Here is a 23,635-nt window from a genome sequence, read left to right as displayed (position 1 = left end):
ACCAATTGTACCGACTTTTCATCTTCTTTCAAACAGTCTCAAACGACGTGTATGGTTTTCATAGGATCTATGTTTTGTACCCTACTTTGAACAGTTTTTTGGCAGTGTAGATGAAATAATGAACCTTAAAAATTGGATCAAAAGCATTCCAGTTCACATGGTAAGATTACTTTCTACTTTAGCGTAATTATTTTATAAATAGTAGTACCACGATCACCAAAGATCACCTTGTCTTAAAACATAAGCATGTTCATGTTCATAGGTCTGCTAGCTGAGGACTTCAGCTTTTAAGGCGAAATGTTGGAAGCACGGTGTAGTCACCCTATTATGTAGGGTGCTTCTGAGCTGAGACCCTATTATGATCAAGCAATTGCACGAAGCCTGGTTTATTCATCATGCATGCATGCGCTTTAATGTGTCTACACTGTATTTTTAAGACCCAATTTACAATTGTGACCCTCTTTGGGAAAACGGACACTAACGCTTTTCCGTTAAACGGTCAAGAAAAACGGTTCTAAACGGATAGTAAACGGTTAACTCAAGCGTTTAAACGGTTTCCATAACTCTTTAAACGGATAGCAAAAAATTTAAACGGTTGCCCGAAGTCCAAAAACGGATAGCTTGAAGCGTTAAACGGTTGACTAAAAATATAAACGGTTAGCTCGAAACGTTAAACGGTTGACCAAACTCCAAAAACGGATAGCTTAAACCGTTAAACGTTTGACCTAAGTCCACAAACGGACAGCTGGAAACGTTTGAAAACGGATAAGTCGGCAAGATCGTTCCAGGAAAAACAGTTACTTAGAACGCTAAACGGATAGTAAACATGGAGCATAATAACTTGAAGTCTCTTGGTCAAATGTAACCGGAATACCGTCCGAAAAGCCATATCTGATGAACTTTATTCATTTGTTCGCTTCTCGTTTGCCCTCAGCTAAAACCCGAAACAACAAAACGAAACCATCGGAACGAAACGAGCGAAAGCACCACAACGACCAAAACCAAAACCAAAACGAAGAGCAAATCAAGCGAAATCGTTTCGGGGGTTTCGCTTGTTTTGGTCGTTTCTTGTTTTTTTCATAACGATGATATCTCAAAAATATTTCCGAAACATGCGTACAATAGGTGTAACTAACTCTTTATAATACTGTCATGAAACCGTAGCTGTTATATCGCGAAAAAACACTCCAGGTTTAATTCATAATCTCCTTCTTGAAAATGAACTTCACATGTTTCATCTTTTGTTGTGAAGTTCCACGAAAAAAATTTGCATACGCAATGAACCTTGTCACAATCCTAAACGCATCGGGGTCAAATAACGCAACACGCTGGAAATAAGACTAGGTATAACTATCGATAGAGTGCCAACGAGCAAATCATGCATATTTTGCATAGGAATAGATTCCTTTTTTTCCAACATTTGACAGTTTCTCGGTCGCTTCCTGTTGAAAGGATTATTTTCTTGAAAGTAAGGTGTTTCATCTTTTGTTATGAAGTTCCACAAAAAAAAATTGCATAGGCAATGAAGCTTGTCACAAGCCTACACGCATCGGGGTCAAATAACGCAACACGCTGGAAATAAGACTAGGTATAACTATCGATAGAGTGCCAACGAGCAAATTATGCGTGTTTTGCATAGGAACAGATTCCTTTTTTCCAGCAATTGACAGTTTCTTGGTCCCTTCCTGTTGAAAGGATTATTTTCTTGAAACTAAGGTGCTATCACAAGTATAAATATTCGGATAAAAGTCAGTACTCAGACTCCTGTGGCTTTACGAACCTGCTATATAAAAGTTTGAAGTGTCATGAGGCATACTTTTTTGAAATTATAAAACAGCTTGCAGAGGAAGCGATCGGTAATATTTAGGCCTAGGGGGAAATATAAAAAATGATCGTTTCTCTTGCAACTACAAAATTAGTGTCGGTTCGGTTTCACTTTGTAGATAAATATTTGTGCAGTTTAATCATTTAAACCTGCTCTGAAATTTCTCGAGGCTTTTTGTTTCCCGATTGAATTTTATAACGATTCGCTGCGCTGCATGAAATGTTTACAAGGACATGCGATGTACGGCACGTCGGTATTTTTGTTTTCACTTTATTATAAACTCGGCAGGTTTCGAAAAAAATAGCGTTGTTTTCTTTTCCTTTGTCGTTCGCTTTAGGCTTGTAATTCTTTTTTATTCTTACTTTTCCATTTGCTGGTTAGATTTTTTCCCCAACATCAGATTTTCCAACAGAAGCGACTATTCTATCGCGCTTTCGTTATCTCTTCGTGTAATCTGATCCTTTTTAGTGGTGAGAATTGCTTGTTTCACATGGAAAACTTTTCTTTGCTTAAACTGTTATTTTACTTCCCTGCTAGCAGAGGCCTCTCACGGCGAGGCAAAAATGAGAGAAAGGAGAGAGTCTCTCTCCTTTCTCTCATTTTTGCCTCGCCGTGAGAGACCTCTGCTAGTAGGGAATTATTTTACAAGCTTCTCTTCGTTAAAACCTTACATTAATGCCCCCCCCCCCCCCCCCCACCCTCAAGATTAATACAATACATCAAGTTTTCATTTTCCTTGACTGCCGGGGCCAGACAATAAAAGCGTACCACATTCAAGTTCAGTCTTTGCGTGCCCGCCGAGGAAAGAACACAATCGATATCATGCGCATTTATCTTCTTCATCTTCCAGATTCTTGATTTTATTTGTGCGATGGTTTCGACTTTTAATTTTTGATTGCATGACAGTGAGCACAAAGTTGAACGGGAACCAAGAGAGTGTGATTTTATTCGATTTCACCAAATCCGAAACAAGATCAAGTACAGAACCACGGTCGCCGCACTCTCCTGTGAACGAATGGCTTTATCGGCTCTCGATGCAATACGTTTTAACTTATTTAAAATTTTAGCCGTTTCTCCAAGGATACGACGATTACTCGCCTTCTAAAAACAAGGATAAGTTAGAACTAAAAATATGTAAAAAATACTTTACAGTTGTTCGGCAGTTCACGTATCGGCGAGTATCGAGCGACCCTGCTTCATAGTTCTGCTCGCAGTTCTTAAACGCTGCTTGCTTTCCTCTTAAACGGATAAGCAAACCGTTTAAACGTTTTCCCTAGAGCGTTAAACGGATGAGCAAACCGTTTAAACGTTTTCACGAATGCATGAAACGGATGCAATTTTTTTTAAACGGATAAGCAAACCGTTTAAACGTTTTCGTTAAAGCATTAAACGGATGCAACTTTTTTTAAACGGATAAGCAAACCGTTTAAACGCTTGCATGAACCTATTAAACGGATTTAAACGGATAGTAAACGGTTTCACCATTTAAACGGAAAAGCGTTAGTGTCCGTTTTCCCAAAGAGGGTCACAATTTATTACAATTTTACAATGTTATTACAGTTTTCTCCAATGTAGTAAGCAAAAGTATAAGCATATACACTGAAAAAATTAGTGTAGGAGGAGAGGGAAGCATCCAAAAGTGCACTAGGCACTGTAAGTGCGATGCTCCCCAGAAAACTACAATATAATATGGAGATGTATATAATACAAATCGTATCTAAATCTAAAATAAATTTAAAAAAATCTAAAATATCCGAAATTTAAACTGTAAAAAAAGGAATCTACAAAAATACTAGAGAAGATCTCATACGAGTATGCTGGCCCTCAAGAAACAATAGTCATGAATTGTAACAGGATGGCGTCATGCCGGTTGGCACCAGCCCTGGTGTTCCACACCCACAGGAAATCTGCTCAAAGTATGTGACAAAGACAGAGAATGTTTCGGACCATCCACAGCCAAACTGGTAATAATAATGATCTTTATCCAGATATTTTCCAAAGTTTAGAAGGAGTATGCGGCAACTTTGTCCACACTCATTTTGGAAACAGAAGAGGGTTGAAATCCACACTCAGTAATTGGTTGCTTTTTAAGTAGCCAGTAGGAAAATAATAATTTCCAATCTGCAATGGGGTATCTCTGATAATATGCAAGGTTAAAGCTCAGTCTGACAGAATGACTGTTCCATTTTCACCATCAGACTAATGTTGTTCAAGGCTGTTCTCTAAGGAAAATTGAAGGGAGCCCAGTGCTCTGAAACTGTAAAATCTAGGGTGCCCAGCTTATGATTTGTATGAAAAAAGTAAGATTTGCTAGTCGCCCGAGAGCAAACGTTAGGCACCAGGGGCCACCGGGCTATGCTAGAGCACAGCCCTGTTGTTCCTTTAATAGTTATTGTAACTGAATGCAAAGCCAGAGCTACACTGACAAGGTTCATATAAACCATGGTCTTGCCTGATCAGAAAGTGGCATTTATGATTAACCAAACAGTCACCAGCTGTGAAGCTATAAAATTCAAAAGTAATAACCAAAAAAGGAATTACTTATAAAACCATTGTACTCCACTCCAAAGACTCGCATTATCTACAAAGAATTGGAGGGTATCAGTAGTTAATTGCAATTCTCCATAATTAGTTAGTTGGTGTAGCTTCGAGTTTAGGCTATGATTTGTTCTTTTAAATGCGGATCTGTAGATCACTCTTCATGAGAATTCGAGTACATCCTGCAAGCATCTCTTAATCTCTGGACCCGGCGCAGCAAAACATGTTAGGGAGTCATTGCATTCACGGACAAAACAACTCTACATTTAAAAATTAAGAACAGAAGGTTAATGTTGTGTAGGCCCACCAATTTCACTGTTGCGTGTAGAAAACGTTCTAATAGTTGCAAAACACAATAACAGTATTTTCACTAATACTTCTTTAGGGTCAGTGTGTGTGTATGAATCCCTGAGGTACAATTTTTTTTGTTTGCTCAAAGTTAGAGATTTTGTTCAGAAAAATTCTGTGTAAGTGTTCACAATGTTGGACTAAAATTTGTTGTTCCTTACCCTCTGCAGAGTTGTGAAAGTGGCACTGGATATAATATAATTATGTGGTTTGAAAAGTCACTATAAAATTATTTCCCCTATTATTTTACCATTTTCTCTATACAGCTGTACATGTATATTTTTAACAAAATTACCCCTATATTAAGCCCTATATTTTTGCTTGAGGTTACTTCAAGCCCTGAATTTGGCACCCTTTGTTGACACCAATCTGGCATTGACCCAGTCCTAGAGATTGCACACTCCAAACTGTCAACCTTTCCTGCCTTTGAAATACTACATCTATACCCTATTTTAAGAAGTTATTGGAAGTGGATATTCTATTCTACATCTTACATTCTGAAATCACAACCCTGTTGCATTGGGTATCCTTACTCAATAGGCTTGGCATCCAAGTGCTTAACCAAATGTGATACAAACCTTTGTCATTTTCTGATGGAAATTAAGCTTAAAACTACTAGTTAGCATAAGAACAACATGATATACATAATGAAGCAGGAAGGGTTGTACCAAAGTAAGGTCAACTCCAGCCTCATCTCAATCCGTAACTACATGTACGGCTGTACATTGTATAAAATGGATTATTGATGAGAAAGGGGTGCTTATTTGAGTACATGTATGTACATGTAGTGCACTTATTTGAAGGAGGCTCTTACAGGCCAGCACTTGGAGTTCCTACAATTCCTTTAAGGTCTCCTGGTTTTTACAAGGCTCCCAGTCCCTGGGTGAGTTGTGAACTGACATTGATCTGGACTGGTCCTTTTTTAGTACATGTACAGTGTACGTATGTTACTAACTGTTGACATTTAGGCATTGTTATAATTGTATTGTAGAAAAGCAAACAATTTGTGCAAAACAATATGATTAATATCATTTTATTCCTATGTTTTAGGACTATGAAGGACAGAAATTAGCAGAAAGACTCTTCCACATTATCATATTATTTTTTGGGGTAAACATTTAATTCATTCTTGCTTACTTAACAATTAATGAATGAGGCTGAATATCTTATGAAGAATATTATTATGGAGAATGAGGAGGGTGTTATCGGCGGATAACACCCTCCGAGATCTCCATAATTCGTCATATGATACGAAAGCCGAATTCAATAATTGTTTTATTATTCATTCAAAATAATTCCTAGTTTTAAAACAATGGCTAAAATGTGCTTACCTCCATCGATCCATCAACATTAAGTTCATCTTCGATAGTGCACGTTTAGGTTTGTCCAGCTCCACAAATATTCTCCAAATAGCAGATGTCGCCCTTTGAGTTGTCTTCTTGCTGTTCTTGCCACGTTTTTAGCTATTTTTTTGCCTAGTTCTTACTCTTGAAACAAGTGAAATGTCCACCATTTTTCAAGTTCACAAGCAAAACAACTCAACCTCGTCCCAAGGTCTTCTCGGTTAACAGTGCCTTAACCTGCTAAAACGCTGCATTTTTGACGTCATTTCCTTGTTAAACACAAACTTCTTCCAAATTTGGTCATCAGTAACTGGTTATGGTGAATTAAACGTGTGTTTTTAGCCAATCAGAATCGGGAAAATATTTTGAATGAATAATAATTTACTTTAAGGGTTTCGGGGCATGAAATGAACCATGATACATGTCCTTGAAGAAACATTCGCTTTATAACTTGAATTGATCTTGTTTCGAGCATACAGTCCCTTGCGCGAATATTAAACCATGCTGCATTGTGTTACAGCTGTACATGTATCTTTTGAAAAATTATCGAGAAATCAGTCATGAGTGAATCTTTTGTTTTCTGTCCTGCGAGACTCGATTCTCGACACGATTCTTGATAGCTTGTTCTTGATTCACGCAGGAATCGAGAATCGCGAATCGAGTCAAGAATCGAGACTCGCAACAGACTGTCAACTTACTTTTGAACAGTACTGCAATAGATAGGAGGCAATCAAAAGAGAGGGGCATTCTCATAACTATGATAAGCTCAACAAAAATAATACTCTTTCAATGAAAATATTGTAAAGAGAGTTTAGAAGAATAAGAGAATATTCAGTCTACCCATTAATACAATGTATGTCTGATCAATAGGCCATTTCTGAGTTCCCCCAGGCCTCTGTATCAAATCAAGGTCAAGTGCTCAGCCTTTGATATGGAAAAAATTTTCATTCTCATGCAAATCACACTCATTTTCACAAGAAAGGTTGTGCACCTAGCCTCATTTTGAAAGTGAGGGTTTTTGGAACTTGAAGTGGCCTATTTAGGGTTCTGGGAAGCTGCCTACCTACCCCTCCCCAAAGCCAACATTTTGCCCTAAGTGAGGAGAAAGTGATAAAGATGTTGGCTTAGGGAAGGGGTAGGTGGGCAGCTAGAGATCCATATCAATCTTTCAAATCTCAAAATAAGTGTCAGAAATTCAGAATCCTTGGTCAGGATTATTGTGTTGTGATTGTTAATCTAGCCTTACTGAGAACTTGACATTGAATGGGGCACAATGCACAGCAAGAAACTTTTTAATAATTAAAACTGAATGATTTGGTTCTTTCTTTTTCCAATTCCTAGTATTTTGGATAAATTTTTTCGCCATTGTCTATAAGGCAGAGGGTGTTTTTAGAGAGACCCATGTAATACAAACTTAACATCGTAGAGGGGCTGTTTATTAGATAAGTGGCATTTATATGAGAGTAGGCATCTATTATTATACCGCACATGCATGTTCATTGCTTTCAGGTTGTTGGGTTTCTGTGGGGATATTATATCCAACAGTTTGGTGCAACTTTTATTATTCTTGCTGCTGGATTCATAGTCAGTTGTTTGGTAAGTACTGTGTTTCCTCCTGAAGGTGTCAACCTTTAGTTTTACATGTACAATGCCTTCCCCCATCCCTGGCCTTAAGCACAAAACATGAATTCATAATGTAAAATAGTTATGTCTAATTATGTCGTTGGGCCCCTGCCTACCTGAAGAAGCTTCTAAGATTCAAGTCATTCAAGGAGAGTGCTGCTTAAATGTAAGATCAAAATGGCAGTACCCAATTATTAATTAAAATGTTCTAAGTGCAAGACCTTTGGGGTCGGGGCCTTCGCTCATGTTGGCCTCTCCCTTTGTTGCTGGGGACGTTTCTCACGAAACGCCCCCAGCGGTGAAGAGCGAGGAGAAACGGATGTTTTCGCAGGCTACTCCCTTTGGATCACTCTTCCTGTACCTACCAGAAGTACTTACTGTTTTGAAATAAATAAAAAAAATACATGATGTACAAGCTCTAAGTGTGCAGATTGACTTTAGTGACATACCGGTAGCTGAATCAAACTTATGGTACATGCAGGATGCATTTATGTTAAACTATGAAATATGATTTGTTTTGGAACCAGATCGTACTACCACCATGGCCCATGTACAGAAAGAATCCACTTGACTGGCAGAAACCACGACCAGAAAAGAGTGACACAAAAAGGGAAGGAGGAAAGAAGAAGAAATAGTTTTATTTATAATAACAGCTTTCATCTCAACATACTTGTTGGGATCAACCTTCTAATATTAAAGTTCAAAAAATTAAACACAAAACAACTGTTAATAACTCTTTTATTTGGGTGTGTTCCTTTGAGATGATCTGGATCAGGATCAGTGATCCAAGATCACTCGGATCATGGTAGATCAAATGAATCGACGAATCCTTGTCCAGAGTGGATTCATTGGTTTATTTGATCTACAATGATCCGAGTGATTTCGAATCACTGATCGTGATCCGGATCATCTGAAAGGAATGCACCCTTTGTGAACTTATACTATTTAATTGAACACTTGACCTTTGGCATGTGAAGATTCTGATCAGGACCCCATCTGAACTCTGTTAATCAAACGCCGGATAGCTCGAGAAGACAGTGACCTATGCCAGAATAAAAATTATACAAGTAGGGAACACAGGGACTTCCATCGCCTTACTAGTTACTCGGGCCATCCTCACGACCTCCATAGTTGTTGACGAGCGATGCTTGCATTCCAACACATATCATAACATTTTTATTAGCATTCCCATATACAGAAATGGTATTGCTTTTAAACTATTTAACTATAAAAATTAAAAATCAAATAAACAGATAGTATATAATTAAAAGTTATAATTAGAAATCTGTATTTCCCATGTTTTTGTTTCATGGAATAAAATTCTTTAAGTTGAAATGCTTCATAGACACAGTAGCCAAGTTTTTTACAAACATATATAGATCGATATTGTTAAAAGAAATATAACTTTTTCCTATTTGTTTATTATATTAAGTCTACGAATTTGGAGTATATGGTTTCTACGGCTTGAAAAAAAAATTTTATTTAAATTGCATTTGAATAGAAAATGAATTTCATTCTCTACTTTATTCGACAAGCAAAGCTGACATATCCTAAGAGGCTCAGGAATTTTAGGAAGATTGTATCTGTCAGTTTCAATTCTTAGATTGTCATTACTTACTGTTTTATTTTGGCAGCTTCGAGTTACACTATATAAAACCTTAGAAAAAGCGGTCCCCGAGGCCAGACTAGCGATTTACCCTCTCCCTCCCCGATCACTTTCTTGATGGAGAGATCAGAAGGAAAGTTCAGTCCTTTGTCAACTGCTTAGCCTGTGAGCGAGCTCTTCTCTTTTTGGAGGAGTCCTGAGAAGTCACCCAAGAGCCGCACGCGAAAGAAAATCGCGGCTCGCTTCGCTCGCCACTCGAACTGGAGAGCTTACTGTCAGGCTATCAACTGCATATCTTAATACTTTGACTTGGCAGACTCTGATAATATAACCGGTTCTAGGCAACTCTATCCACGTGTGTTTCAAAAGTAGCCTGAATTTTAGACGATTACTCAGAAAAGGTCAATGCTACAATACAGTTCTAGTATACAGAAATGGAAACGTAATGAGCTATTCAATGTCCATTCCACCCTTTTGAAATAAGCGCTCGGGCGCTTATTCGAACAAATAAGGTATTAGTCTATCTACAATGGAAAAACGAAGTTTATGTTCTAAAATTCGTCATGCAGATATCCCGCATAGTTGGCCATACTGCTTCCAGTGAAAAGCTGATAGTTCATAATCATTTCCTGCTCTGATAGAAACCCGTCATAATCTCTGTCAGCCACTCGTACCAGGTAATTTGCCTCGTTGATCGCGCGCTGCTCGTGGGTTGGAGCCAAGTATTTAGTTAACTCCTCTGAATTCACTATTCCATCTCCGTTCTCGTCCATTGCAGCGAATTCCTCCTCGCGTCTAGGAAAATGAATGTACAGGTTATTTAAGCAATAGATCACACTTTCTATGGGGTTTACCGGCGTGATAACCCACGCGGGATGTGGGATGTTGGGAGTGATTTACAAGACTTTTTTAGTGTTCTCCTAACATCCCAAGTGGGTTATCACGCCGGTAAACCCATAGAAAGTGTGGTCTATTGCTTGTATAAAATAACTTTAACCATAGATTTTTAACCAATAACGCACGTACTATCTCAGTTATTTTATTAAAAGTAAGAAGAGTAAAGGATGCGAGAAATAAAGTGGTCGTTAATTACGTCTGATATAGTTTATTATACGAATTTAAAATAAGTATAGGAAAATGTGAATCCATGTCAATTTTTAACCCGAGAATACAGCCCTTTCTCCTCGCTCCTTGCCGCTTGGGAAGCATCTTCACGCGCCAAGCAGCGAGTAGAAACGGTTGTCGTTTGCAGGCTGGTCAATTGAATAATCGTCTATAACTTGATTACGATTATGATCATGATTATTATTATTTATTTTTACTATTTTATTGTATTATTTTTTCATATTTATTATTATTATTATCATTATTATTATTATTATTATTATTATTATTATTATTATTATTATTATTTTTTAGATCAACGTTTAGGATATCGAATTTCTTTAAACCTTTCTGTGAGAAGACACCTTTTCTTAATATTAATTCTTCTGCGAGTTTACCTTACTGTTAATTGCAACTTTGCAGATTCTGATTCTGTTTATAGGTCAAGAGAAAAGTTCTTGAAATCATCCTCATATATAGTTAAGATGCAAATATACTCAAAGTAAAAATATATCTACACAAAGTTAAAAAGTGCAATCAATGGTTATAAGTCTTATAAAGCCTGTTTGTGAAACGTCTGTTTTGTAAGTTTTTCTGGTGAATAGCTGTTACGGACTTGATCGTGCACAACCTCAAGTCGTTGACCGACGTTCAATAGCATTTTGATCATTCTCAACTAAATGACCAACAGAAATACCAATTCGTTCATTCAGTTTAACAGTGGCGGATTCAGGAGAAGGGTCCGGAGGGGTCGGATTCCCCCCCCCCCCCCTTCCCCCATCAAACCTGACACTTGTTTGAGACAGAAATTCTTACATCGACAGGATTGTATATATAACTTTTTAACGGTTTTTTTTTTTTTAATGAGACGCGTGTTGCATTTTGCCCCTAAACTTAATTCCAAGGGTGCATCCTTTACGAGAAGAATTCAAGTAAACAGTTTGTTACGCCGTATAAATAGGTAAAAACAACAACAACAACAAACGAGACAAAAAATATTATTAAATCATAAAAGAGCAGCTAGCAATTAGATTTGAAATTTTAAACATTATCTTTCAGCTACGAAAATAAACTCAAACAAAAGAAAACCCCGCAAATAACTTTCATCAGTACAAACCGGGGAGTATATAATCTTTAAATCTGTTAATTCGATCGTACTAGTTTAAAAAAGATAATCTTCAAATCAAAAAATTCACAGCGGTGTAGCAAGTTCATTCAGCAGCAGTGCGGGAGAATAAGATCACATACTGGCATCAAACCTTTATTTTGACGCGATATTAGTAAATAGCACGTGGGGTAGTGTACACTACTGAACTAAATACATCAAATGAATTATATACAAAACATTAAATATTAAATACAGAGCTAAGAACAAAGTATTCATCTAAGACCTAAAATATTAATGTAATTTTTTTTCTGTTGTGAATAGCATCAAATCTTAATTAATGAAAATCCCTACCGTCAATGTACTTAATGCGAAAAAAAAGATTTCTATAACCTTCAACAAAACATACTGAACTCAAAAGCAACAACGAAACCCAGGCCAAAGTAAATTTCCGGTTCCTAGCACTGCATGGGACAAGGAACATTAATACAGTTTTGAATAGAGCAATAAATAATACCACTCAGTTGGAAATTGCCTTTTTCTGAGCGAAAAATTTGCTGCACGTGTATGACGAGCTTTCACACATTTCCTACTTAATATCGAAAAGAGGCGTTCTTCACAATAGTATGAAATAACCTTTATATCTGTGTCTAAAATCTCCCACAGCTGCACTGTTCTTCAATGTGGTTCTAAGTTGAAATCCAAGCGCGGAATTCTCACTAACTATCGAAATGAAACTATCGACAGCCCTTACATGAGACTCAGGCTATTCTACCCAGGCGGGGGACTGGATGATGCATTAGGGAATCCTCATTGTCAGCTGTATGTGTGTGAATATTGAACGTGGTAAATCGAAAGTAATGTATTGAAGATTAAGATCCTTTCCTTAATTTTTGGTAAAGATATTGAGCGCCATGACATTCTAAAGAGGGGTTGAACTAAAGCTGTTTAGTAACAGAAGTTTGGAAAGTAATAGAGCGGTTTTCATTTGAGTGTCGAAAAGTAATTGGTTTTGCACTTTCTACACGATGCGATTGGCTTAAAAGATTCGCGCCACCTTTTCATCCAATCAGAAGTAAAACCAAAGTCAATTGTGACGCGCTCGCATGCATTTTCCCGCGCTTTGCGTCAGCCACATGTAATTACTTCGAGTTTTGATTGGTTCAATGTATTGTCTGTGTCCTATGTGATTGGCCAGAGTAATTACTTTGGTTTTGGTTTTACGACACTCAAACGAAAACCACTCTATTAGTGATGAAATCTTGTTCATAATATCAATGAAAAGACTCATTATTATTGTACTTGATTAAAACAATAAAAGATTCAAGACGCTTTCGTAAACTTTATATAAGGTGAATAGGAAGCAAACCACTGCTTTTTCTTAGTCCTCTTTCAATAAACGTGATTACAACAAACAAAATCGAATACTTCATTTTCTACACGTGAAACTAAGGTAGGCAACTTCACCTGCCATGAAGAGGAGTGTAAACAAGCGGTTTGCACTTCAGCGGAATGTTTTAACAAAAACAGTGGAAAGTGGATGAAACCTCCCCGAAAAAGTAAAAGAAGCACAAAAAGGACGTCCCATAAAATTTCGAAAAATGAACGGAACTGGACCTGAAGAGCAGGCCATGTGCGAGGGCGCTCTAAACAAGCCATCTTCGACTGCACTTACAGTTTTAAACGGTTTGTCAGGTATGGCTTCCATAGGTGGAAACCTATTGGTTTTACTGACAATTTACAAACAGCCGCGTCTTCATACAATTTCTAACTACTTCATAGCTTCTTTGGCTGTGGCAGATTTCATTGTCGGCGTGGTACTTAACCCAATATGGGCAACTAGGAGCGCAATGAACATTTGGGAGGACAAAGAACCACTCACAATGGCATCAGAGTGCTTAGCCGCCCACACTGTCGTCGCCACATCACTGAACCTTTGCGCTGTCTCGATCGATCGATATTTAGCGGTAGTAAAGGTGTTTCGCTATGACACATCGCTCAGCGAAAGCCGATGTAGGATCATAATATGTTCGATATGGCTGGCCGCGTGTTTGGCTCTTCTTCCTCGCGTCTTGATACAAGATCCGTTGGACCTACAAAAGTTTTGGATTGTGGGGTGTACAATCACCTTTTTCATTCCTTTATGTGTCGTTGCTTACTGCTACGTTCACATTTTTAAGGTAGCGCGATCTCAAGCTAAGAAAATTCAAGTGGTTAGCGTCAGCAGCGAGTCGGGCAGAAAGGCAGCGATAAACAGCATCAAGGAGAGAAAAACAGCACTAACCATCGCCATCATCATTGGCCTATTCATAACTTTATGGTCACCTTCTTTCGTATTATCTTCTATTCAGACATTTTTTGCAGATGATTGTTTAAAAATAAAGCTTAAACAGCGGTGGTTTTGGACCGCGCTTGTTGCATTTTCCAACTCCGCGGTTAATCCGTGGGTGTACGCCTTGAGAGGGGAGGAATTTCGAAGTGCGTTCTGGAAACTGTTAAGAAGAGGAGACAAAAACCTTCACCCATCCTTTTACAATCAAAAAACCGAAACAAGACAGACGAAAAAAGATTATAAATAGACTGTGTACTGGAAAGTTAACTTGAAAGGCGCAGATAATATAAATTTATAAATTTATTCATTTATCTACTTATTTTGATGGTGACGATGATGATGATTATGATGATGGTTGTGGTGGTGGTGGCGGCGATGATGATAATGATGAGGATGATGATGATGATGATGACAAATTATTTAGCAGCTTGCAGTATTGTCATTGTTGTTGTTGTTGTTGTTGTTTTGTTTTGTTTTGTTTTTTTTTCTCTTGTTTTTTTTTTCTTACAGCTTTAATTTAACCTTAAGAGAAGAAATGTTAGCTTTATTGTAAAGGAAACAGGATTATAACAACGAATCAAGCTGGGTATCCTGTTATAAGTATAGACTGCATCCTTAATTATTTATCATTCACCGTTTGTCATTCATCTTTCCCCGATGCAGTGAAATTTGAAAAACACCAACATTGCCATTTGCCGGTCGTACATGAAAGCGAAAAAGAAAGTTAAAAATAATACAGCAAAAAAGAAAGAAATGGTAAACGCCCAGCGTGCAGCCATCGAGTTATAGATGCATGCAGGACGCGGTTAAGCACAAAAAAGAACACAAGAGTAGCTCAAGATGTAGGCGAGGGCGATATAAGTTCGTTGATATCTATAACAAGCAAAAGTTTTCCTAAATAGTAGTTTCCTCCTTAATGTAGATTGGAAGAGCTTTCATGATATCCTGAATGATCTCTGTACAGTTGCTATCAATAAAAACCTTAACGAAGACTGAAGTCTAGTAAAAAATGATGCATTGACCAATCAGAAGATGCACCTCACCTCTGCTATGTTATAAATAAAGGTTACACAACAAAAACTCTATACAAAGGAAAAATGATTCCAAATCTAAATTTAAGTGAGACTTTTTTTTTTCCTGTCTACAATAATTTAGTGCAAAGAGCAATAATTTAACATCTTGAAATATGTAACAGTGCCAGAAAATCGTTGAGCAACCCAGGCCAAAAATGACAACATATACCGTTTGTCGGCAATAAAATTATCAGTTTCTTTAAACTGCCTTTAAGAGGAATTTGCACGATTTTCCTATACGTTTTCTCACTGAAATTTATTGGGCGTAAGAAGTAAGAAGTAAGTAATAAGTGTTGCATAATGAAGTGCTGACAGGAAAGTCCAACTCCGAGAAAGCTGGAGTACAATACATACTGAATAAAAAGCAGTACACGAAAAGTATGCTAAAAAGTTTGCTTTAGTATATTTACAAAAAAAAAAATGCTCAACTAAGTGTACATGTATCAAGCGCATGATGGCCATTTTAATAATACAGCTGACAACAGTGGCAGAACTCTTGTGGGGATGGCCATAAGGTGGCCACATCAGAGGGTTTCATTTAAAATTATTTCTACATTTATTTCAGCACTTTAATTACTGGCCACTTAGTGGAGGGAGGCCGCTTAATTGAGCTGCTGTATTTTATTGTAAATGTACTCACTCTTTGACGTATTCATTATCCATATTGGCTTCTTCCTGAGTGTCCACTTCGCCAGGGGGCAGCCGAATGAACTCACTCTTTGTAAGCACCTTCAGAGAAAAGCAGCACTTATTTTAAAAATATTATAAACAGACAGATTATTTTTATCAATTATAAAACATTATAAACAAAGTCTCTTTTAATATGACTTAATGTACTTTACCAAGGTTTTATCAAACCAATACTATTTACAAAACACTACTGGTTAGTGGTTTTTTAACACGACTCAGGGGTTGTCTTTGAGCATTCTACAAGGGCCAGTCCTGCCTGTAATCCCGGGGGGAGGGGTACTTGGGTTAACTTTCGCTGGGTATGTGCCGCTGGCCTCTAAGAGCCCCTATAGCCCATTATAGTCTATTCTGTGGCCAATAATTGGACCGCATCTTAGTCACTTTTGGGCAAATATATAACCCTCACAGTCATTTTACAAGAAACTATTGTCTACCAGTAGCAAGTGGGAAGAGGCTAATGGGGATGTGCCACTAGATGGGGTCACATTTTCATGACTGGATTGACTATACTGGAGTTGCATTTTCAATAGAGTTACTTGAATGGGGTCGCACATTTTCGGATTTTTTGGGGTAAGACAGTTCTTCACATTTATAGTTAGCAAACGTACCAGAATGTTTGTACTGTAGATGAAAAGTAAAGTGTCCTTCATTCAATCTAAAAACATGGGTCAATAAGTGACTAAGTTGGGATCGCGAAAATTAATCACCCATTTCTTTAGTACCATAATTGCATCTAGAATTTATACACAATATTCATTATCTGCCTTCTCGTTGGCTAAGAACCTTCACAGTTTATTTTGGAAATCAATGCAACATAAAGACTAGTTAGGTATTTGCTAGCAGATAACTGACTAATCTGTAGGTTGTCTGCATACAATGTAATGCATGACTTCCAAGACAAATGTCAAACTGCATTCTGTGTGAGATTGTGTTTGTCATCATTTTCTTCAAACCAATGGAAAATCAGTTTTTGTAATATCCGGAAAACTCATGGTCTCAGCAAGTGTTATCAGCCGAGGCTAATAACACTTACCACGAACTTGGTTATTTGGAATATCACAAAAAACCTCATCCAATTATTGTTTAAAATTGATATTTATCATTGTTGTCACTGGCTTGATTCTCACACAATCCAAGGACTCTTATGGAAAGTGGAATCAGATCAATCCGGAATCAGGCCATGTTGTTGACAATTCACCTTATCCTGATTTCGATCAAAATTTTCAATCATATCTTCAACTAAATCCTTGGTGCTCTGAGGATTGTGCTCAGGGTGCTCAAAATACAGGAACTCTGACTCATCCAGCTTGTCATCCAGGTTCATGTCTCCTCTGCGGAACTTAGCGTAATATTCTGACATCACTTCCTCCGGATTACCAGCATCATCTACAGGAGAGAATGTAAAATGGTTTTGTAGCATGCAAAGAAAGTAGCCTGTGTCCGATATCCCCAGGGCTTAAGGCTTAATTTTGCTATCGGGTTAGTGAATTCTGTTTTCAACTTGCCCAACGGGCAAGTGATGTTTTTTGAGGAATTCAAATAAAAGAAGAACTGTGAAATCAATTCCGCCCACCAGAAAGGTTTTGGGGCTAGTTGAAATGATGGCTGGGCTAGTAAATGTTAGCTTCATCTTCATCTTGCCTGAATGGCAAGCTGTAAAAATGATTTTCTTTGCACCCTGTTTTGTTCACACTAGAACTTCAAGTCATTCTTAAGCTAGCTCTCTTTTAAGTCAGACTTAACTCTTTCACTCCTACACCACATTATGATGCGAGAGAATTGTACTGTATAAAGAAACCTACAACCCCACAGGAGAATGCTCCTGCAGGCTAAAAGAAACCAGCCCCTCCAGGAATATTGGTTTTATTCACACTAAAGAAAGAATTGCAATGACTGTTAAAAAAAAATCTGCCCTTTTTGAGGCATGTCGGTTTTCTTCACACTGGAACTTCAAGTCATTCGTAACCCAACTTTCTTCAACTCAGACTTAACCATTTCACTCCTAAATCACACAATGTGAAAGAATATTTTTGTCAGGAAGCTGTGCTCATATGACATCCCTGACCCTGTTGTCTCTTTGATCATCGGTTTTCTCACTTCATACAAACAGCCAGTTAAGCTTGGCCCTGACTGCTTCTCAGAATGGGGTGTTATCCCGATAGGGGTTCTCCAAGGCACAAAATTGGGGCTATGGCTGTTCATCATCATTATCAACAAGCTTGATGCTCCTGCCATGAATCTCTGGGAATACCTCGACGATAACACCATCTTGGAGACAATAAGCAAGAACCAAGAAAGTCACATCCATGCCGCCGTTGACACCCTGGTCAACGGCGCTTTCGGAGACAAGTTTCAACTAAACAAGACAAAATGCAAGGAGCCTCACATAAACTTTAGCACTAAGAAAACCACGTCATTTGACCACATTATGGTTAACGACATGCCTATTGAATTAGTTGCCACTGCCAAAATACCAGGCCTCAATGTCTCTAGGGATTTGAAATGGAACTGTCACATTGACTCCATTATGAAGAAAGCTAAGAAGTGCCTATAGTAACTGTTTACCTCAGCTTAAAACTCTGGCCTAGGTACCCGAGAGCTAGTTCAGTTTTTCTGCATTCGCCCTATCTTGGAGTATGCATGTCCTGTCTTTCACGACAGTCTTCACAAGTATCTCTCCAATGATTTTGAGGGAGTAAAAAGCCAGCTATGCACATTGTTTTCACTTTCTCCTCATACAAAGAGTCTTTGGTTGAATTAAGCCTAATTAAACTTCCAGACCTCCGCCAGGAACTTGTAGACAAACTATTTAAGGAAGTTGTACAGAAAAAAGAGAATAAGCTCCACGGCCTTCTCCCCGCTCTCATAAATTAGCTTATTAGTGGTAGTGTTTTTAAGTTATCATAATTATTTTAAATAATCACCTAATTCAACCCCTCGGTTGCAATGTGATTATAAATAAACTATAGTCTATTTTAAGCCAGCTTTTCTTCAAGTCAAACTAACCATTACTCCTACACCAAATTATCATGTGAAAGAATGTTAAAGTAAATCAGCCCCTTAAGAAGTGTTGGTTTGGTTTACACTGGAACTTCAAGTCATTTTCAAGTCAGCTTTTCCTCAAGTTAAACTTCACTCTTTCACTCCGCTGGGGAATTGTAATTATCAGGAAACCTAAAGTTGTGTTTCAGTGCTTTTTGAGCAAGCAGGGAACAAATTTTAGCCAAGAGGATGACACTTTTATTCACCCATATCAGCCTTATTTTGTATCATTTGTTTATTTTTATTGAACAATAGTGCTGAGAAACAAATACCAAGCATCTGCTACGGCAACTGAAAAATTATTATTTTCTAAAACTAGACAAAGATTTTCTCCAGTCATCAGACCTTCTGGAGAATCCTCCTCATTCACTCCCTTCCACCCAAGAATACTTCTTCATAATCATGGCCAAAATCAGAGACATAGCACAAGCATAAAACCTGAGAAAATGCTGAATTTATCATTGATCTGCATTTACACAGTTAAATGACAAACCAACCAAAGGGAGTTTACCCAAGTTTTCCAATAGTTTGCTTCCTAAGCTCGTCTTAAGACCACCTGGATAAACATCAAGATTCTTTTTTACTTCCAATGTGAGTCAAACAAAAAAGGTGAAAAATATACTGACATTCATTTAGATGTCAAAATAAACAGAAGTAAGTAACTTTTTGCATGGTCTAAAGTAATTTATTAAGTAAGTAATTTAATACTGACATTCATTTAGATGTCAAAATAAACTGTAGTAAGTAACTTTTTGTACGGTCTAAAGTAATTTATGAAATAGCAATGAATCTATTCACATAGAAATTCTGTTGAGATACAGTAGTCACATTTTCCATTTCAAAATCCATACATTTCCTTGTCTGAGTGAACAGGGTGCAATGAAAGTTAGTTTTACAGCTTGCCCTTTGGGCTTTGGATAGTCTTCCCTTTAGGGACTGTTTGTTTTTATTTCATCCAGAAAGGAGGGAGAAAGGGTTACAGCAGTTTGGGGGAAGGGTAAATAATTATTGTTGCTAGACTGAAAAATACTCTGCAAATTAGATTCATCAATTTTAAGTAACAATGGTATCTCACTGTAGTGGAAAGTGCAATAGCTTATCCAGCTAGTTTCAGGCACCCCACTCAAATACCTGGAAACAAATAATTCAAATACAACATAACAGGATTAAAACCCCAACTGGCAGGAGGCAACCACTTGGTTTAACACCCAGTTCTTCAAAGGGTTCTGTCATTGATAACTAAATGGAAATAAGGTGCATCTAATAATATTTGCTGGGTATTCTGTAAATAAAATTGCTATTATTTTCTTCAGGGTCATATTTTCGTTTTCCTTTACGTAGAGGGAGTATGAATTGGAAAGACTTTAATTTCTTTCTCTCTTCTGATCTGTTGGTAATGAAAATGGATGACAGAGTATAATGAGGGGACACAAACAGAGAAGTGTCTATGGTAACAAATACACCTTACAAAACATTTCACCATCACAAATTAAGACCATGCTGGTGTGCTACTAGTTATCACGTTGGTTTGACAAGCGACAACTGTGATTTTCCACCTAAATTATAGCACGCCTGCAAAAGTTTAATAACGATGACGCATACAGTACACGTGTACAGCTGTACGTTTGTCCGCGAATTAACGAAAAACTAATTAATACAATACAGCAATTCCAACTCACGGTCTTAATTGAATTTACTTTTCGAATGCAATGAATAGAAAGTCTCTCACAATCTCGCACGAAATTTAAGTTATCTTCTAAACTAAAAGCTCCTTTGCAGGATGTTTACCACGCAAGAACACAAAATATTTAGTTCCACTTGCGTATGCTAAGAGTTTTGCATAACTGAGGTCGACAACGCCGAAGAAAATTAAAAGCAAACTTACCTAATTCAGTTGAATCCTTCTTTTTAGTTTCATTATCCTCCTTAAACTTCAGTCGAAATTCGTCCCAGGTCACAACGCCATCACCATTCCGATCAACAATTTTAAACATTCGATGATTGTTCTCTTTTGCCTCTTGAATGTGTTCCTTAATTTTTTCATGAATCCAATCTTTCATTTCTTCCTTGCTCACTTTATGATCTTCATTTTTATCAACCTTATGAAATATTTCGATAAGCCGTCGAGAACCGTCTACGTTGTCAAACAAAAGCATGCCATCTTCTACCATTTTCCCCAGAAAAGCTTCGTGGTGATATTCCTTGTTGACATGTCCGTCGCGTTCAAGCTTTAAGCCCTTGATATGATCTTCGAGTAAAGGTTTCTTGCGTTTTGTATCATTTTCCTTACCTACGGAAAGTGTTCTACTTATATTTAACGGTTTGCTTAAACTTGACGCGAGTAAAACCAGAAAGAAAATGAAAATGTAAAGACAGCGAGTTACGGCCGCCATTTTGGAAGACATAGCGCTCGTTCCAGTCTCTTCCGTTACTGAGGTCGATTTTGAGCTTTGCCAGACTTCCTCGAATAATAGCCGGGGGCGATTACCGTAAAACTCCGAAAATAAGCCCCGGGGCTTATATTTTTCAAAGGCCCTTTTTTGAGGGGCTTATTTTTGGAGGAGCTTTTATTCGGAGGGGCTTATCTACGGTGGGAAATTTGCGTTTCAAAATCGATTGGGCTAGCCTTATAGTTGCAAGTAAATTTACCGTTTTTGCTCTGTTTTACTTTATATCAGTCAGAGGGCACTTTTCCAAGTACAAGCCCTCGGGGGGGGGGGGGGGGGGGCTTGGGCTTATATTTGGAGGGGCGATTTATATAATTAATGGAGGGTTTTTTGCGTTACCGGATTGGAGGGCTTATATTTGGAGGGGCTTATTTTAACGGTATTATTCGAGGGAAAGCGATTTCTCGAGGGAGGCGATTATTTCAAACATTGCTCATTAGAAGTTGTGCCCTAAATGTTTTGTTTTATTCTCCCATTGAAAAAAAGAATGATCACATCAAATAAACTGAACATGGGCTTTTCCAGTGTTCCAGATTTGGTTCCTTGATTACTTTTCAATGTCAATGTCGAGTCCTCGGCGTCAGAGCTTGAATCATCACTTATGGGTTTTGCCGCATCAAACTCCACTTCAACTTGACAAGGAGAGGATAAAAGAAACTGACTGCGAGAAGGGTGGGGGGGGGGGGGGCGATCACGGAAGTGATATAGTGACTGTGGAGTGATTTACAGTGCAGTGAGTGCGCCCCAAAGCAGTTAAAGGGTTTTTCGTACCAGAAAGCAAGTCATCACAATTACGCATTTCATTGGTTTAATCAGAATTTCTACTCATTATTTTTAAACGTTAATGTATAGAGCACTCTGGAAGGAGGCGACAAAGTTTTCCTTTGTTAAACTTAAGGAATTTTTCAGCAACGTAAAAGAGAGCGCCTTTAAATTGATGGTAACAGCTTGGTTTCATTCTGAAAGGATGCAAAATTGGAAATTATCAGAATTACACAGCGTAGTTGCTAGATATTAAGTACAGAATCAATAAACTACCCTGAATGAGGCCATTAATTAGCAAAATGACAGGAAAATAAAACAAAATGGATGGCGATTGTCATTCATTTTAGTTGTAATGGGGTTTAACCGGTGGCTGGCCGGCCAGGCCCCGACCACGTTTCACGACCATGTATCCCGATTTTCGTTTTAAAAAAGAAATGTTCGCTGAGGCTTGCTAGCACGAGAATAACACGATTTGCATTGAGAAGCAAAAGGTTTTTTTACAAAGGTCACCTTCCAGCTTTGAGTCTATTTAGAGGCAGGGACGCATGAGCAAGCAATCGAAAAATGGCCTCTTTATAAGTCCAGTTAGGATTGAAGGAGGTCCAACTTAAATATATACGGGTCATTTTAAGATATTCTGTGGCCTTTCAGTTCCTGGGTTATTTTAAGAACCAAAAAAAAATATTATTTGTCATATTTGCGTTCATGGCACTGCCCGCACACAACGCCAAAAACCAAAAACAACTGTGAAATAAAAATAAGATTTAGATATCAGATATCAGAGTTGCCCAAATTTAGAATTGCTTCCAAACTGCACGTATCACCACGCTGGATTTACTCCCCCCCGTTTCGAGTTCCACTTTAAACACTGGCGTTTTCATTTTGGCCCATCGCAACTGTGCGAAACCTTGTCATGAGTAGAGTTGCTCAGTGTTGACAGCGTAGATATAAGCCATAATTAAGTTGAAAATAGAAATAATAAACGATTTACAGTCCATATAACGAACGGCCAAAGGGAGGTTTCGTTACTTCTCGAGGTTCCTTTTCACATATTTCACTATTACTGGGGAGAAAAGTACCGTTCGTTATACCGAGAACTTCGTTACATAGAGGTTCGTTATATCGATGTTCCACTGTAACTTCTTTCGTAAAATCATTAATAATTTATTAAAGTTATGACTAATCAACAGGTAGCATTTCCGTCACAACCCCACCTCTGCCTTTATATACGCCCATAGAGATCTCTTGCAAATATTTTAGTCATCTCAGATACTTAAATATCCATCAGACAGGCAGAATCTGTAATAGGTTACATCATGAGGAGGCACTAAGCTTTATTCCGCTGACCGCAGTGGCTGGGAGCGATTATAGCATTATTTGCAGTTAACACCAAGGACATCAAACTTTGACATGACTTGCAATAATCTGTTGTACTTACCTAGGACGGGCAAACTCCATCGGTGAAGAACACATCATCTATTGCTGCATCTCCACGAAAGCTGCTTCCCCTTATGCCCACGAATTTGATCTAAAAAAACAAAAGAAACAGAACAGAACAAATTTACAAAAACATAAAAGCTGGAAAAACATGCTAGAACGTAACTATAGAAATTTCCACAATTATAACATATTACATGGCTCTACAGTGATATAAACCAGGAATATTTAAGAGGGAAGACCTTCCATAACTATGTGAGGAATTGCGGTTATTTCCACTTTTCCTTGTATTTCAGTTGTCGTCCACAAATCTAAAGCTCTCTATTGTACTCTGCATCATCTACTGACTTAATTAAG

The 23,635-nt window shown here is 37.9% G+C and overlaps 3 protein-coding genes across 3 annotated transcripts; 2 read left to right on the top strand and 1 right to left on the bottom strand.

Annotated features, from left to right (window-relative positions):
- The first annotated feature begins 13 nt into the window (after positions 1–13).
- On the top strand, positions 14–8,402 carry LOC140944763 (signal peptidase complex subunit 1-like). The gene is made up of 4 exons (XM_073393874.1): positions 14–160; positions 5,762–5,821; positions 7,564–7,650; positions 8,205–8,402. Exons 1-4 carry the CDS (start codon positions 119–121, stop codon positions 8,310–8,312), a joined length of 297 nt encoding a protein of 98 aa, XP_073249975.1. The 5' UTR covers positions 14–118; the 3' UTR covers positions 8,313–8,402.
- On the bottom strand, positions 8,204–21,043 carry LOC140944752 (45 kDa calcium-binding protein-like). The gene is made up of 4 exons (XM_073393867.1): positions 20,515–21,043; positions 16,786–16,973; positions 15,538–15,626; positions 8,204–10,078 (listed from the first exon to the last, which is right to left on the bottom strand). The coding sequence occupies exons 1-4, from the start codon at positions 21,032–21,034 to the stop codon at positions 9,835–9,837; spliced, it is 1,041 nt and encodes a 346-aa protein (XP_073249968.1). The 5' UTR covers positions 21,035–21,043; the 3' UTR covers positions 8,204–9,834.
- Positions 12,750–15,395, top strand: LOC140948294 (beta-4C adrenergic receptor-like). The gene has a single exon (XM_073397529.1). It carries the CDS (start codon positions 13,094–13,096, stop codon positions 14,069–14,071), a length of 978 nt encoding a protein of 325 aa, XP_073253630.1. The 5' UTR covers positions 12,750–13,093; the 3' UTR covers positions 14,072–15,395.
- Positions 21,044–23,635: the final 2,592 nt, after the last annotated feature.

This window comes from Porites lutea, chromosome 1 (assembly GCF_958299795.1).
Source record: "Porites lutea chromosome 1, jaPorLute2.1, whole genome shotgun sequence".
NCBI classification, from domain to species: Eukaryota; Metazoa; Cnidaria; class Anthozoa; order Scleractinia; family Poritidae; genus Porites; species Porites lutea.
This window is presented reverse-complemented; position numbering and strand designations above follow the sequence as displayed.